General features: G+C 38.6%; 1 protein-coding gene across 1 annotated transcript; it reads right to left on the bottom strand.

The window, feature by feature from the left end:
* Positions 1–3,058: 3,058 nt before the first annotated feature.
* On the bottom strand, positions 3,059–14,607 carry slc50a1 (solute carrier family 50 member 1). The gene is made up of 6 exons (XM_022674218.2): positions 14,417–14,607; positions 12,744–12,821; positions 12,516–12,639; positions 11,485–11,646; positions 8,959–9,078; positions 3,059–7,811 (listed from the first exon to the last, which is right to left on the bottom strand). Exons 1-6 carry the CDS (start codon positions 14,482–14,484, stop codon positions 7,701–7,703), a joined length of 663 nt encoding a protein of 220 aa, XP_022529939.2. The 5' UTR covers positions 14,485–14,607; the 3' UTR covers positions 3,059–7,700.
* Between the last annotated feature and the right edge of the window lie 2,297 nt (positions 14,608–16,904).

Below are 16,904 nucleotides of genomic sequence, written 5' to 3'. Positions count from 1 at the left end.
GTTTCATTCTCAGGAAAATGTGCTTTTATTACGCTGGAAGAATAGAGCAGTTGTGCGATGGTAAGGAAGTCCCAGTTTGGGACAGATCAGTAAATTAGATTCCAGTAAATTAAAGCAGTACAATTAATAATAATACAATAAATTAATGCAATTACAGGGGGATCCCATAAGAACTGGAATTTCCCTGTGGTATTAAAGCAGATACAGCTAAACAAGCTCTACTATTGGTTAGGCCTTTAAGAGCTGGACTGAAGACCTTCTTATTGGATTAATGATATGAGTTCAATTGTGTATCAGAACTTTTCCAGGTTATGATGAGAAAACGCAGAGAAGATTGCGTCTAAACTACTAAAAGTTCTTTGAGGACTGCCATAAGGTACATTTTTGACCATACCATCTAGTGGTCACACAGCAACATTGCACTCAATAGATGTCAGGAATCCCAGTCATACGTTTCTACAGCCAATCCAGATGAAAAAAAAAAGATCAAAAGTTAAAGCTAAAATTTTCTGGGTCCTTCTGATCCCAAATGGCAAGAATCGTTTTAAAATGTAAGCGAAAAAACACTACTTCCTGTACAAAGTCAACAATGAATGTGAGCTACCTCAGAGTTCTCCTGACTGGAAGATGATCGCTGTTTCAAATCCCAGTCATGCAGCTTGCATTAGCTGTTGGAGCCCTGAGAGAGCACAATTGGTCTTGCTCTCTCTGGGTGGGTGCAGTACAGTAGATGGTGCTTTTTCCCCTCATCACTACTACAAGGTGATGTGGATCAGCACAAGCCTGCGTCTGTGAGCTGATGTATCGGAAACGAGTCGCTGCACTTTCCTATGAGCGTTAGAGCTGTGATGCTAAATAAATAGTTCATTAAAGCGTAAGAAGAAAATCTAGAAAAGAGGATAGATTTAATGAACTTCTAAGAACTTTACCTAATCAAAAATTTAGGACATATTTGTGTGTTCTGACAGGACAATAGCCTCAAACACACAACATAAAAGGTGGTTGTGGAATGATAAAAGATAATGATGCTAACTCTAAGTTTTTCCCATGGCCTTCCTAACCACATATCTCCCGCTATCAGACTTCTCCTCCAGACGTTCCACAGCGAACAATCGCTCCCGTGGCTGTTCCCTTCTTTCATCTCTCTCTTTCCCTGAGCAGAGGGAAGGAAGCTGAAGCAGAGACTCCATAGGAGACACTGAGAACTGCCTGATGCAGAGTTCCCACTGAACACATGCTGACAGAGATACACTACAACACCACAGACACAACATAAAACACTTATATACACACTCACTGAGCTCTTTATTAACACCACCTGTCCTGCACATCCACATCTCTAATTAATGACCAAATCAACTATAGAAATTGGAAAATATATAGGATTTTGAGCATGATTATTGGTCACTGTCTGTAAGATGTTCAGCAAAGTTCTCTTTGATTTGTCACATGCCTTGTCTGACTATAAGGTGCACTTAATATCCTTTAATCTTCCCCAAAAAATTACAGAGGCTTTAATAATCCGGTGCTCCTTATGTATGAATTCTACCCGTCAGGTTTTAAGGAGCTGTAAAGCTATTTCGCCAAAGTACAGCGTTAAAAGTGTACGTTTTCAGTAAAGTTTCTCCAGCACTAAGGCTGGGTGCAGCAGCATTAGTATTAGCCGCTAAAACCACATCGCTAGCTAGCTTGCTAGTGCTCTTTCACTGTTCAGAGGCGAGTATATAGCTGATGGCGCCTTGGGTTACTGGAACACTCATGGTTCCTTAGTCTAGTGCTATCAGGCGGCATTTACAGCATTTAGCAACTAATGCTAATGCTAATGCTAACGCAGCTCCACAAAGCCTTAGCCGTGCTGGAAAACCATCACAAAAAAAAAAACGTACCCTTGGACAAAATACTGGAAATCTAAGCTTACTGTAAATAAATGGAAGTGCTTTACTCACCCAAATAAACAGTTTAAAGGAGACAAATTTGTATAGATTTAACATCCAATGCTTTTTATTTTAAGAATTACAGTTCTGTTTACTTACGCGTTTCCCCCAGCTCTTCCCCATTAGAAGGGACAGAAACATGGCGACTCCCTTGTTCACTTCGATGTAGGCATCCTTACTAGTGTCACTTAATGCACCTTATAATCTGGAAAATGCACCTTTTAGTCCAAAAAATACAGTAATAATTTCACCCTATGTCCTCTCAGTGGGAGTGGGCACCCACAGATTTTATTTATTCTAAAATTACAGTTTTGTTAACTTTTGTGCTTCCCCCAAGCTCTTTTCCATTAGAAGGGGCAGAAACATGGCGACTCACTTGCTCACTTCGATGTAGGCATCCTTAATAGTGTCCCTTAATGCGCCTTATAATCTGGTGCATCTTTTAGTCCAAAAAATGAATGAATTTCAACTTATTTAGTGCCTTTCTAGAAACCCAAGGAGGCTTTAGAATTGACACATTTTACACACAAGCACATTACACACATCAGCACTCATCCACACAGAGGTGAGAAGCGGCAGCCAATAGCGCACAGCGTACTCTCAACCGGAAACAACCGTCCACCTGGAGGACTACAGCATCCACCCAGAACAGAGTACCAATCCATATCTGGGCAAATAACCAGATCAATTTAGAATATTCTAAATTGAGAACACGGAAACTCCACCCAGACAGGGACTTGAACCCAAGACCCCAGTGCTGGGAGGTGAACGTGGTAACCACTAAGCCACCGTGTCGCCAAAAAAAAAAAAATAGAGTAATAATATGATGCTAATTATGACGAACTGTGTTTTAGAGATGAAATATGGTTCGAAACACCATCAAACAGAAAAGCACTGCGGTATTGTGGAGTAATTTCACACAGTGTCTGTAATTAAATTCCCACCCTCACGAGCCACGCTCCATCTAATGAGCTGCAAAAGCGAGGATACTTTTTGTGTCGGCCCGCGCTTTCCAGCCGGAGATTATCCTCTCGGAGACAGAAAATCCACGCTAAGCTTCGGGAGCCGCTCTCCTCTAATTCTTGCTGTACGAAAAAAAAAAAAAAAATCAGACACACCGAAGATTACGGGTTATATAAACTTTTATTTCTGAAGAGTTTATTTCTGAGAGAGGGCTGGAAAAAGAACATCCCTACAGTCCTGATACTGATAAAATGCAGCATATTTTTTTTGTTTTTACACACCATTGCACCTGATTAAAGAAAAAAAACAAAAAAAAAACAAAGACAACTCAAACACCCACCATCCTCATACCATTAAAGAAGACAACAGTTTACAAAGACATAGACCAATTATTTACATTCGATATCTACAGGGGTTGGACAATGACTAAACTGAAACACCTGGTCTTGATGGACAGTTCTGGTGGAAACAGGAGAGTTGAGGTGCACATTAAATTCTGCGTGATTTGATCAGCCGTGGTTTTATGTTTTTTATTGGATACAATCCGGGTTAGCACCCGAACATCCCTTTCAGACAGCTTCCTCTTACAGCGTCCACAGTTAATCCTGTTGGATGTGGTTGGTCCTTCTTGGTGGTATCTCGCTGACATTACCCTGGATACCGTGGCTCTTGATGCATCACAAAGACTTGCTGTCTTGGTCACAGATGCTCCAGCAAGACGTGCACCAACAATTTGTCCTCTTTTGAACTTTGGTGTGTCTCCCATAATGTTGTGTGCATTGCAATATTTGCAATATGAGCAAAACTGTGCTCTTACCCTGCTAATTGAACCAACCTTCACACATCTTGAACTCAATTGCAATTATGTGCAATTAATGATTAAATGAATAAAGGTGTTACAGTTTCATTGTCCAACCCCTGTGTAACGTATACATTTTGATAAAATAATGACAATAATATACATATAAATATAAGATTTTTCATGTATCACATCACTTTCCCTTCTTAGTGCCGGCCACTAGAGGGCACAGTACCATGTTGAATGTGTGTTGAGTAGAGCGAGGCCTGAAACCACTCAACCAGACAGGAGGATCTTGTTTATCTGAACCTTCAGATCCTGTGGAGCTTCTGTCAGAGCACTCTGTGATAATGAGACAAATGGGATGGATGTTGGTCGTACATCAAATCGTTCTCCACCATATTGGCTTCCTATACCCGGCTCAGTCGGCGTGGGCCGCGGCGTGGCGGATGAATCCGTGACTCAGATTCTGCAGGTCTTGCAGGACTTGGGCAGATGGGCAGAAGAAATCAGCCAAGGATCCCATCTGTACTGGCTCTTCTTCTCATGAATCAGTTGTTTTTCGCTCCTTGTTCCGCTCAGAACTCTCTCTCCGCTGTTATTTTAGAGGAACCGCAATTGCAGGCAGATGGGAGTTCCAACTCATTGTGCTCTTTACCCTGGAAAACCCATGACAAACAGTGTCTGAGTGTCTTTTCTTACAGACACACACCTCTCTAACTCCCCAGCTCTGGTCCATGGAACTCCCAGCATGCTCCTCCTCACTCTTAACGGGGATTTCTGGTTACCGAAACGCTTTGCTTGCAGCTTGCAGCATGACTAGGCTCTTCAGAGTGGTGTGATTGATGTGAAATGATCCATTTCTGAGACAGGAAGACGGGAAGGTTTCTGTGGTCTGACGTCTGGAAACGAGACGACTTTAATGCCACCTAAATCTCCCCTACAATAAAGTTATTTACTCCACAGAACTGTTGTGAATGCTGTCACTTTCCAAAGAAAAAGAAGTATCTCCAAAATAGTACCTTTAACTATGTTAAAAGACGTTGTCAGTGAGTGTTGAGGAAGGTTTTTGTATATTAAGATTTAAAAAGTAGTGTAAAAAAAAAACCTAATAGTGCATCGCAAAAATATATATATATATATAATATCAGTGAAAAGTTCCTTTATTTCAGTAATTCAGTTAAAAATGTAAAATTTCTATATATTTATTATATAGATGTAGTACACACAGAAAAAAAAAAAACAATCAGTGTTTCAAAAAATTAGAACATTGTAATATTATATAAGAGCAATTGTTCCTTTTTCATTGGCAGTGTGGGCCGTGTGCCAAGTCCTGCTGAAAAATGAAATCCGCCTCTCCATAAAAAAAAGTTGTCAGCAAAGGGAAGCATGAAGTGCTGTAAGATTTTCTGGGAAACAAAACTGCACTGACTTTATATATAATCTATATAATATATGAGTTTCACATTTTAACATGAAAAACATAAATAAAGTAACTTTTCAATCATATTCTAATTTTGTGAGATGCACTAGTACTTTTTTTCCACACTACTCTATAAATCAAATTTACAAAAACGTTCTTCAACACCTACTAATAACTATCTGTATTAAACCCTGTATTAAAAAAGTAATTCTTCAGGTCGGGTCAGGTGTGCTGGATCTCTCCTGATTGGCAGATTCCTGGGACAAGTTCAGGGCATCCATGTTTTTCATTGTTTCCAAATAACTTACGAAACCCTCCACCTGCCGTTGTGGGAGGAAGAGAAGATCTTCCAAGTTAAAATTCTCTGCCAGGGGTTTTGATTGAACTCTGGCATCTGTGCAAATCTGCTCTCTTACATCCGAGCAGAAAAAAAAAAAAAAAAAAAAAAACGAAGAATGAATGAACAGTAGGAGTATTCAGTCCAATTCAGTGGGATTTCATAACTTTGAATCATTTGAATGGATCTACGTTTAAGAGAAAAAAAATAAAACACAGCACAGATGGCCTTGTCTAATTCCGGGCTGATTGTATTATATGCCTCCATTAATTTCCCTTTTTATATAAAATGCCTTTATATAAAACATACTATCCATTATCAAGTTTCCAAGATTTTAGAACTTAATAAAGAAGTGTACAAAGATTTACATTTTCACACTAGCCACACAGCTGCTTGTTTGGTGAAAAGGTTAAATGATATGCATCCTAAAAGAACTGTTACCGTATTTTTCAGACTATAAGGTGCACCAGATTATAAGGCGCTTTATTAAATGACACTAGTAAGGAAGCCTACATCGTAGGGAGCGAGGGTGTCGCCATGTTTCCCTTGTAATAGTTAAGTCAAACAAGTGCTGGATGTTAATCTACACAGATTAGTCTTCTAAAACTGTTTATTTGGGTGGGTAAAGTGATTCCGTTTATTTACAGTATGTCTAAGGGTACGTTTTCAGTGAAGTTTCACCAGCACTAAGGCTGGGTGCAGCAGCATTAGCACTAGCCGCTAACTGCAGCACTAGCGGGACCTAAATGCGGCCTGAAAGAGCTAAATTTTGCAGTTTAGATGGATAGTTCTTGTGTGTGAAAACAAACCAGCATCAATAAGCCCCTCCCCCAAGTGAGCTCAGAAATCGGAACTGGGCGAGCACTCATTTATTCAAACCATCACTGATTGGTGGAAACTTCACACTAGACCTCGAGCAGTTTGGACTGTGTGTCTCTCCACTCTTCCTCCAGACTCTGCTCCCTCCCTTGATTTACTTTAAATGAAATGTAAAATTTACTGATGATCAGTGATGGTTTGGAGAGACATGTCATCTGCAGTTTTCCCAGAAAAATTCTTACAGCACTTCATGCTTCCCTCTGCTAATGACAACTTTTATGGAGAAGCGGATTTCATTTTCCAGCATGACTTGGCACACTGCCCACACACTGCCAAAAGTATCAATTGTTCTTATTTAACATTCTAATTTTGTAAGACTGATTTTTGGGTTTTCGTTGGCTGTAAATAAAGTAATAAAGTTACTTTTCAATGATATTCCAATTTTTTGAGATGCACTAGTATATTGTCCGTATATTGTACGATATGTTGATAACTTAATTATCATGACAGGCCTACAAGCACACAAGTACACAGATACTCGAGTACATTAGCGCATGACTTTAACCCCGTCCACATCTCCGCACCTCCGCACCTCCACACCTCCACTGGGTGTGGGCTTGTTTGCTCCAGTCCAAACTAAACCAAACACACCTGATAAGTTATTTCAGGTCCGTGGGTGTGTCTGGAGTGAAACCAGCGACGAAAAAAAAAAACGACAAAAAAAAAACAAGAAGCTGCCGAGCGTGAGCTTCCAATCACGGGTTCCACCTTCTGGTCTGAGATCAGCTTCAGCTCTGTAATGATTATGATTATGGTTCAGTCCATACATTCAGAAGAAGGTCTGAGGGTCTGTGGGTCAGTCTCTGAAACATCCACCAGATATCCGACTGGCCGATCTTCACAGTAAGGCATTTACACGGGGAAAAAAATATGAATCTCATGTTCGGACAGTTAGAGTAACAAGAATAAACGAGATTAAACAGGAATAAAAATGGCAATCAATCCAAAAAAGCCCGTTTGACCTGTTTGTGTAACAAACAGCGCATTTCAAGTTTGGCTGCCAAAAAGCTCGGCTTTTGCACGTAATCCCAAGCTTTCTTTTTCCATTTCTCCTTCAAATAGATCATGAGCTAAGAGATAGAGCTGAAAAGTGGTGGGATTTGTTTGTACACATATAGAAAAAGTAGGAAACTGGAAAAGCCATTGGTGGTTTTATAATAAAAAAGGTGGCAGGAACAGCTAGACCCAGAAGAGCAGAAAAATGGCCACACCACACTTACCCTCTATACACCCGCTCTCGTACGTAAAATTAAAACTCTGAAAACTGGTGAAGAGGATATAAGGACAGGATATGAGGTAAACCCAAAGTCGGGCGAAAGTGGGCGTGGACATGGGAAGGCACTTAGTGATTAAAATGAGATCTGTTCAGATCTGCTGGATTAGTTTATAGGATGGCTTGTCTTGACTGACAGCTCCAAACCTCCAGAACAGGAAGAAGCGGATGAGGCTCGTCACAATGCCAGGAGTGTTGGGCACCTGAGTGGAAAAAGAGAGAATTAAATTACGAATACATTAATTATTACTAATAAAATGTACAGGGGTTGGAGAATTAAACTGAAACACCTGGTTTTAGAGCACAATAATGTATTGTTCTGACGTTTTATGTTTTTTGGATACAATCCGGGTTAGCACCCGAAAAACATCCCTTTCAGACAGCTTCCTCTTACAGCGTCCACAGTTAATCCTGTTGGATGTGGTTGGTCCTTCTTGGTGGTATGCTGACGTTACCCTGGATACCGTGGCTCTTAATGCATCACAAAGACTTGCTGTCTTGGTCACAGATGCGCCAGCAAGATGTGCACCAACAATTTGTCCTCTTTTGAACTCTGGTATGTCACATAATACCATAATGTTGTGTGCATTGTAATATTTAGAGCAGAACTGTGCTCTTACCCTGCTAATTGAACCAACCTTCACACTCTGCTCTTACTGGTGCAATGTTTTAGTTTCATTGTCCAACCCCTGTAAGTCACAATTTTAGACAAATACAAATCTAACTAAATTAATAACTCAAAAACAGCTGCACTGTTCATGTCCTATATTGAGTCAATCAAGTAAACATCCACAATGCAGGCTAGAAAAAGTAAGTGATCGCTTGTATATAATAACCTGTAGATCTCCTTTTATCAAATCCTCCAAATATAGAGTCACCTTCCATGAACACCATTCGGTCCCAATACATAATAGGTGTATTTGAGCCAACATAGAGTTAGGAGTCTTGCCCAAGGACTCTTATTGGTGTAACGCAACATTCTGTAGTCCCCCAGAGTTAGAATTGAACCCCAGTCTCCCACATGATGGGGTAGCTCACTGGCAGGTAGTGGTGTTATCCACTGTGCCACACCAAACCACCAATGTGGTTTACATTAGTTACACCAATGTGTTAGTTACACATATTAAAAATTGATATAATAACAATGTAACTACTGGTAAAGTGCCCATTGTTGCAGATTTTGCTCCAAAAGGAATGACGAATGAAAAGAAAACCAAATAAAACTCAAAATGTCTTTTCAGTTGCTAAATATTCGTAGCATCCTTTAAAACATAGTAATGAGAAATGTCAAAGGAAATTTGAATATAAACAGCCTGAATCACTTATGTAGACCCTGGTTTCTCTCCTCACCATTATGTAGTAATCTTGAAGTTGAAGGCCGTACAGCGTCCATGAGGCTGAAGTAAAGAACGTAGCAACGGTAAGAGAGAAGGACAGTCGCTCCACAGAACGAGTGCGTATGATCTCCAGCTAAAAGAAAGAAAGAAAGACAGAGAGAGAGATAAACGCACTGTAATGCAGAATTCTCTAATGAATACAGGTTAAAAGTTAAGGTACGCTTAAATGTTCTAGGTCAGGGGTCAGCAATAGGCAATAACAAGCATGAAACATCTGGCCTGTGAGGGTGTTTGAATTTGAAATAAAACGATAATGAAAAAAAAATAAATAAAATGCTTCTCTGGAGAGCTTTTGTTTACATCCCTCCCCTGTCTCTCTTTTGGTCGCGCTCGGCGTGACTCAAGTTTCCGTCAGTTCTCGTTTTTTTTACCCGTTCTCGGGCTCCCTATCTCCATATAAGGGCGTTTTTTTCCCCGGCCGTGTCCCAATTCACTAGCCGGGGCACCAGTAATGTATTGGAGCACGACCCTGGTGGCACAGGTTCGATCCTATTTGAGGAGCGGTGTGTTCATTTATTTATTTATTTATTTTTATTCCTTTCCTCTTGGGTTTACCTGATTGGAGATCAACTGTTCTGCAATTGGGTTCAACAACCCTCTGGGGTGGAGAGCTACTAGTCTATATTTATGTGTTTAGAGCACAGTGTTACAGTATGATACGAGCGCGAGAGTTCAGCGGGTTCAATTCACACACACTTACAAAAATATTCCCACCCCTAAACATACAATATACACACACTCGCACACACACAGACTGAGACATGCAGGGGAAAAACAGGAAGAAACAAAAGGAGAGGAAAGAAAGACAGGAAACAAACTATGGAACTCAGAGTAGACAGAGACAGATGGACTGAAATCTCAGGCGAGGGAGACAGATAAGAGAGTGAGAGAGAGAAAGAAAGAGAGAGAGAGAGAGATTAAAAACTAAACCTCGTCTTTAAAGCTCTCTCTCTCTGAACATTAACATTCATACCGTGTTAAAGATTTGTGATTTTGCAAATGACTGAATCAAAATGCATGAGGAAGTTCTGGGCCCAGTTTCCCAAAAGCATCCATTTAAGATGATTTCAGCTGGTAGAAGAGTGATAAAAGTGGAGCTCGCTCAGAAATCGCCCTGTGATGTACTTTTGGGAACTGTAGTTCTGGAAGATTGGACCCAGTGAACACAAAAATGACAAAAATACACAAATTACCCCAGCACCAATCCAAACAGAGAATATCAAATTTAACATGAGACTAAACTACAGGGCTTTAAAAACAAGGCTAATTCAGGCCATGTCCAAAAAATCCTGAAACTATTGCAGACATGCCAAAAATCATGGGATACCATTATGTAAATTTATCATGAAATGTTACTTAGGGGATGGCTTGGAAATGCCAGCACCTATTTAAGTGGTATTAAATACCACCTTCATTTTCTTTTTTTACAGTTTGGTAGCGACAGCATTTTAATCAATGTTTGCATGGTTTTGACTCCCTTAAAAATAAAAGGGTACCACTTTAAAATAAGACTACCTTTATAAAGCGTTTATAAATGGTTTACAACTAGTTTATTAATGGTTACTAATTAGGTTTGCCTTAGGTTAAATGCCTTAAAAATCATTTATAATAGTTATAACACATCATTAGAAAGAACAACAATATAGATGGCTGGGGGTTCACTATTTGGCAAACAACAGGTCATTGTTGCCCTTTATATGTATGTGTTATAACTGATTATTAATGATTTTGATAATGATAAACTAATTGTAAACCATTTATAAACCCTTTATAAAGGTAGTCTTATTTTAAAGTGGTACCAATAAATGTAAATTAAATATTAGTTTGCATAATTGATCATGCTGATCTTTGCAGCTGTTAGAAGCTTGATAAGAATATCAAGATTATTATTTTTTTTACCTTTATATTTTTGTTAAACAATACCTTTTGTGAATGGCATATTCATTTTTATAAACTAAATTAATTTAGTTAATTATTTAAACATGTCTAAAGAAACTTGGTACCACTTTAAAATAAGACTACCTTTATAAAGGGTTTATAAATGGTTTACAACTAGTTTATCATTAATAATCAGTTATGTGGCTGTGTGTCAACTATTTGACAAACAACAGGTCTATGTACATTTCTACGTATGTGTTATAACTGATTATTAATGATTTTTAAGCCATTTATAACCTAATTAGTAACCATTAATAAACTAAACCATTTATAAACCCTTTATAAAGGTAGTCTTATTTTAAAGTGGTACCAGAAACTTAATATAACACTTATAATATAACAGTCCTTAACTAATTTACATATCTTTATTACAAAAGAGTGTCAGAAGACTGTATGGAGTTTTTTTTTTAGACATTTTTTTTAAATGGTAGTGTGAAAGTGTTTTATTTAAGCGAGTCATGTACCATGTGTTTGTAAGACACTGTGTAGGAGTGCGTGTGTCTTTGCGTGTGTCTTTGTGTGTGTGTGTGTGTGTGTTTACCAGGTCAGCCAGGGGTGACAGGTACATGCTGACAGTGAAGACGCTGCAGAAGAGGCCGAGCTGTGAAAGCTGAGTTTCTCCATGAGGAAGCATCACACCGAAATACACCCAGGCCACGCCCAGCACACCCGCCATCGCCAGCGTCTGCGCAGACACACGCCTCTGACATGGACAAACACACATACAGAGACATGGAATATTAATGGTTAACTGTGTATAGTCAGTACAAGATAATCAGCCATAACATTAAAACCACTGACAGAACTGTGCTCTCATCCCTTTTAAGAGATTGACTCAGAGATTGACTGACAGGCGGCCTAACTGCTCTCTTATTTAATTTTTTATTTTTTTATCCATTTCATCTATGCTATTCCTCTACCTGTCTCCTGTCAGGTTGCTGACTGTTTAATTATTTCATATTTTTACAGCTCTGGAACAAATTAAGAGACAGACCACTTCAGTTTCTGAATCAGTTTCTCTGATGTTGCTATTTATAGGTTTATGTTTGAGTAAAATAAACATTGTTGTTTTATTCTATAAACTACAGACAACATTTCTCCCAAATTCCAAATAAAAATATTATATTGTCATTTAGAGCATTTATTTGCAGAAAATGAGAAATGGCCGAAATAACAACAAAAAAAAAAAGATGCAGAGCTTTCAGACTTCAAATAATGCAAAGAAAACAACAAAAAAGTTCATATTCATAAAGTTTTCAGAGTTCAGAAATCAATATTTGGTGGAATAACACCGGTTTTTAATCACAGTTTTCATGCATCTTGGCATCATGTTCTCCTCCACCAGGCAACTAGTTGCACTGTTTTTTTTTTGGTTGTTTTTTTTTGTGTAAGACCAAACCAATTCAAAGACAAAAACACTCCAAGTTAACAAACTAATTTAACTAATTCAGATCAGAAACTCATTATAACACGGTAATATTTTTGCGATCATATAATGGAATATAAAAAAGGACAACTGCACTAACAAAAGAAATTCTGTCTCCAGTCTGAAGCCGATTATGTTTAACTCACCTTGTCTTTGGTATAATGGAAGTAGGTGACGATGTACAGGATCTGCAGGGAGGCTCCGATGACGTTCACAACCATCAGCGTCCCATCCTTTTTTAATATACCATAATACAGCCAACCTAAATTACTGTAGACGTACAAAAAAAGCACTGTCTGACAATCTAGATTATCACACTCACAAATACACAAACCAACAGAAAAAGAAACATTGAAAAAAGCAGGAGAACTCACTTTAAACAGGTGGTGAGAAAGGGCAGGAACTGGACGCTATCTGCACTCTGAGTGGCTCTCATTTTCTTCAGGTCGGTCCTGCAAAATATAAATGCAAACTTTTCTAAAAACAGAAATCAATTAATTACTGTAATATATTTTTATAATAATGAAGAGGAAACATCTGATATAGAGAACGACTGGTTCATGTACTTGATTGGATTGTGGTGACCAAGGATCCAATAGTATTAGCTATAGCTCCATATTATCCCTCTGTACTGTTGTCTTTTTGTTCTGTTAATTGTTATTTATTTGTTCTAAACGGGTCCTCTGACTAAGGTTTCTTCCTCCTAATGTAAAGGAGTTTTTCCTTCCCTTTCCTTTCCATTTCCTTGTTCTCACCACAATAATTGGCATCTCTGTGGTGCTGCTCATAAGAGATATGGACCTGTTTTTTTTCTCTGTAAAGCTGCTTTATGACAACTTCTGTTGTAAAAAGTGCTATATAAATAAAATTGAATTTAATTAAATTTAACTAGTTCAACCTACCAACCTGACCTAAAGCCTCTGAATGTAGGAGCTTAAACGAATAGGCTTTTTTTATTAAAAAAAAAAGAAGCTACAAAAAAGGGAGTAAAGGGTTTTCTGAGTATAGGTGAACAATATGGCCTTGGATGGCCCCACCCCCTAGCTCGCTCTGTCCTGTACATCTCAAGAGGGGCTCACCTGGGTGGAAAATGGGAAAGGTGGGTTCCAGGTGGGCATGAGTGGGCTCTGAGTGGATTTGTACATGTGCTTTTACTTTAATTTCACATCTATGCTTCATGCACAATGTACAATCTACATGGAGTAGATCACTGACATCCATCCATATATAGGGCCACATGCAACCTGTGGACTAAACGTTCTAGGACCAGTTGGGTTATTCTAAACCAATTCTATTCTATATCTAAAATTATCTGCATCATTATTTGATACAAAAGTCATCAAAACTATAAACTATAAAGCTTAGATAGAGACAGTTTTACACATCTCTGCTGGTTTTTCTCAGTCAGCTTTATGAGGTAGAGTCACCTGGAATTCAGGCTTTCAGTTAACAGCTGTGCTGAACTCATCAAGAGTTAATTACTTGAATTTCTTGTCTCTTATTAAAGTGTTTGAGAGCATCAGTTAAAGTAAAGTAGTGAAGAGGTATAGTTACAGGTATACAGTGAATAGTGAATATTTGAGTAATGTTCTAATCCAGATCATGAGAAGCAACAACTACTCAACTAAGTAAAGATGAAATGTTATGATGAAACTGGCACTCATCAGGACCGCCCCAGGACGGAAAGACCAAGAATTCCCTCTTTTGCACAGGATAGGTTCATCAGAGTTGGGTTGATTTAACCATAACTTGGACCTGATTCAGCCAACTAGCTAACAATCCTCATCTGTGTTTATCTTATCTGAGTTTAAGCAAACTCTACACTCCACTTCACCTGTTTAAAGCTCAAACACAAACCAGTTCTTCTCCAAACCAGGAAAGAAGACGTTTTTAAACTGCTGATAAAATAACTGCATGGTTTTACAGGTAATGTGTATGATATATTAGCTACATAAGCTTTTATTCTTCATAAAACCCAACATAAACATATATAATAAAGCTGTTAACAGCATAAACAGTGTAAATAAGGCAGCAGAGGGTCTCTTACAGTCCCGTGGAGAACATGCCGACCGTAAACACGATGCAGGCCCATGATAGAAACTGCAGAAAATCCATAGAACGAAAAAGAAGTAAAAATATGTGAGTTTAAAACCAGATAAATAAACTTTATCCAGAATCCAGAGCAGCAGAAACACCAGCGCTGCTGACGTCCTCCTTCACTCTCCGCTTCCGTGTTTGTAATACGCAGTCCACGTTTTCCTCAACGCTGATTGGCTCGCAGCGACGACGAAAGCGAGAAGCCCAGCCAATCGGACGCAGGCTCGTAGCAGCAGCAGTAAAGCGAAATTTGAATCACTTTAGTGAACCGATTCCTTTTTTTCGAGTGAATCGATCGAACACAAATGATTAAAAAAAATTCCGTTTGAGCGGATTTCTTTTAGTTAACGTGCACCAAAGTGTATGTTTATGTTATCTTTTTTTAGGGAGGGAATTATATTTAATTAAGACGCTATTATTAATTTTGAAATCCGTTGTAGGTCCGAGTCTTTTTAAGAACCGATTCTTTTTTTTCGAACTGTGCCTTTCAGTGAATCTAAATAATAATAATAAAAACATTTTAACTAGGTCGGCGTTATTTTGTTGCTTTACATGCAGAAAAATAGAAAAATAGATACGCTTTATTTAAAAGGACACTATTTTATATTAGTGCAAACGGTAAAAAATAGAAAGATATATTAATTTGTTAATCTTTTCCAAGTTCAAATCCTTTAAATCAAATGTCAAACGCTTATTAATATGTTTCAGTGTTACAGTAATGTTCAGTGTTTTTTTTTAGTAGCATTACGGTTTACACAATATGTGCATCAATACACAATGTAGTGTTTTTACAATATACAGTACTTTAGTTGTATTAAAAATTATATATACTTAAATCTACTTATGTTTACAGAAGTTGTACGAAAAAAGCTGATGTTAGTGTGTGTGTGTGTGTGTGTTTAAATCAGGCGCTCACATGTCCCAGGAATGGGTGGACCAGTAAGTTCCCAGCACCATTTTTTTTTTTTTAGGACATTACCTTTTAAGGATTACTTGATTGTGCAAAAAAATGTTCTGCTTTTTTATAGGGTCATCCATGGTACCTCTTTTATTTTATGTGATGTTGTATGTTGTAAAATTAAAGAAGGGTTCCAAAACTTGTCATAAAGTGTATACCCAACGTTAGTTTTCTAGGGTTTAATGCACTTTTTTTTTTTTACAAGGAAATGGTGCCAATAGGTTCAAGTTCAATAGGTTCGATAGGTTTATCTGCTTCAGAGAGAACTATTCTATAGGTGATCATTTTCTCTAATCAAGCTGTGTGTGTGCATGTATTTGCACGTCTCTATGAGCAATGGGTTTAATTTAAAGTAACTAAATGCATTTTCATTAGAAGGAGAGTACATAAACATTAGGACACAGAGTGTATGTAAAACGTCTCCAGTCTGTGTGTAGTGAGATTGAGGCCCGCTGGTGGAGTGTGTGCTCTGAGTGTAACTTCTGTTTCTGTTTTGACCCTGAACACACCATCTGCATTAAGTTTGTTTTCCTACCACTGAATTCACTGCAGTCAATGGGGCATTGTCTGCACGCTGGCATGAGCGCAGCTCGCCCTGACAAGTGTGTTGACCTTTCTCAGGAGACAGCATAGAAAACAGGGTGAAAGCGGCAGGGAAAGTGCGCAAAAGTGACATCCTCGCACCCTGGTGACAGTTTACACTCCTCCGTTTCTCCCCCGCTCTCTCTCTCTCTCTCTCTCTCTCTCCTTTCATTCCTCCCTGCTGTTCGTTCGCGTGTTTGCAGAAGGGCTGTGAAGTCCCGGCCAAGGACGAGGGATGAAAGGGGGAAAGAGAGAGAGAGAGAAGGAGAGAGAGAGAGAGAGAGAGAGTTGTTGAGGAGTTGACGCTGTTTTTGACAGGAATCAGCTAAAATTGGATCTTCTCACCCAAAGTCTTGAGTAAATAAGTAAAAAAAAAAACGTATTGAGTGTCATAGGCCTACACTGTGGTTTAAAGGGTGTCTTGCGATAATAAAACATGTTTATGCAATTTAATAATACCACAAATTCATCAGAAAACCCAATAGATGAAATCCACATCTCCATAAAAGTTTCTCCAAACCATCACTGATTGGTGGAAACTTCACACTAGACCTCCAGCAGTTTGGACTGTGTGTCTCTCCACTCTTCCTCCAGACTCTGATCCCTTGATTTACTAATGAAATGTAAAATTTACTGATGATCAGTGATGGTTTGGAGAGTCATGTCTGTCATCTGCTGGTGTTGATCCACTGTGTTTTATTATCAAGTCTAAAGTCAGTGCAGTTTTGTTTTCCCACAAAATCTTACAGCACTTCATATCTTACAGCTTCCCTCTGCTGAAAACAACTTTTATCTTTTATGAAGATGCTGATTTCATTTTCCAGCAGGATTTGGCACACTGCCCACACTGTAAAAAAGTACCAATTGGTCTCCTATAATATTCAAATTGTCTAATAGC

This window comes from Astyanax mexicanus, chromosome 6 (assembly GCF_023375975.1).
Source record: "Astyanax mexicanus isolate ESR-SI-001 chromosome 6, AstMex3_surface, whole genome shotgun sequence".
NCBI classification, from domain to species: domain Eukaryota; kingdom Metazoa; phylum Chordata; class Actinopteri; order Characiformes; family Acestrorhamphidae; genus Astyanax; species Astyanax mexicanus.
The sequence above is the reverse complement of the archived record's forward strand: the minus strand, read 5'-3'. Positions and strand labels throughout refer to the sequence as shown.

What these genes read in the sequence shown, in the direction of transcription:
- slc50a1 (XM_022674218.2), bottom strand. Translation starts at nt 14,484, where the DNA reads ATGGATTTTCTGCAGTTTCTATCATGGGCCTGCATCGTGTTTACGGTC. An exon ending in TTTCTCACCACCTGTTTAAA is followed by an intron (nt 12,640 to 12,743) that starts GTGAGTTCTCCT and finishes GTACGTCTACAG; the next exon opens with TAATTTAGGTTGGCTGTATT. An exon ending in TTCAAGATTACTACATAATG is followed by an intron (nt 7,812 to 8,958) that starts GTGAGGAGAGAA and finishes TTTTCCACTCAG; the next exon opens with GTGCCCAACACTCCTGGCAT.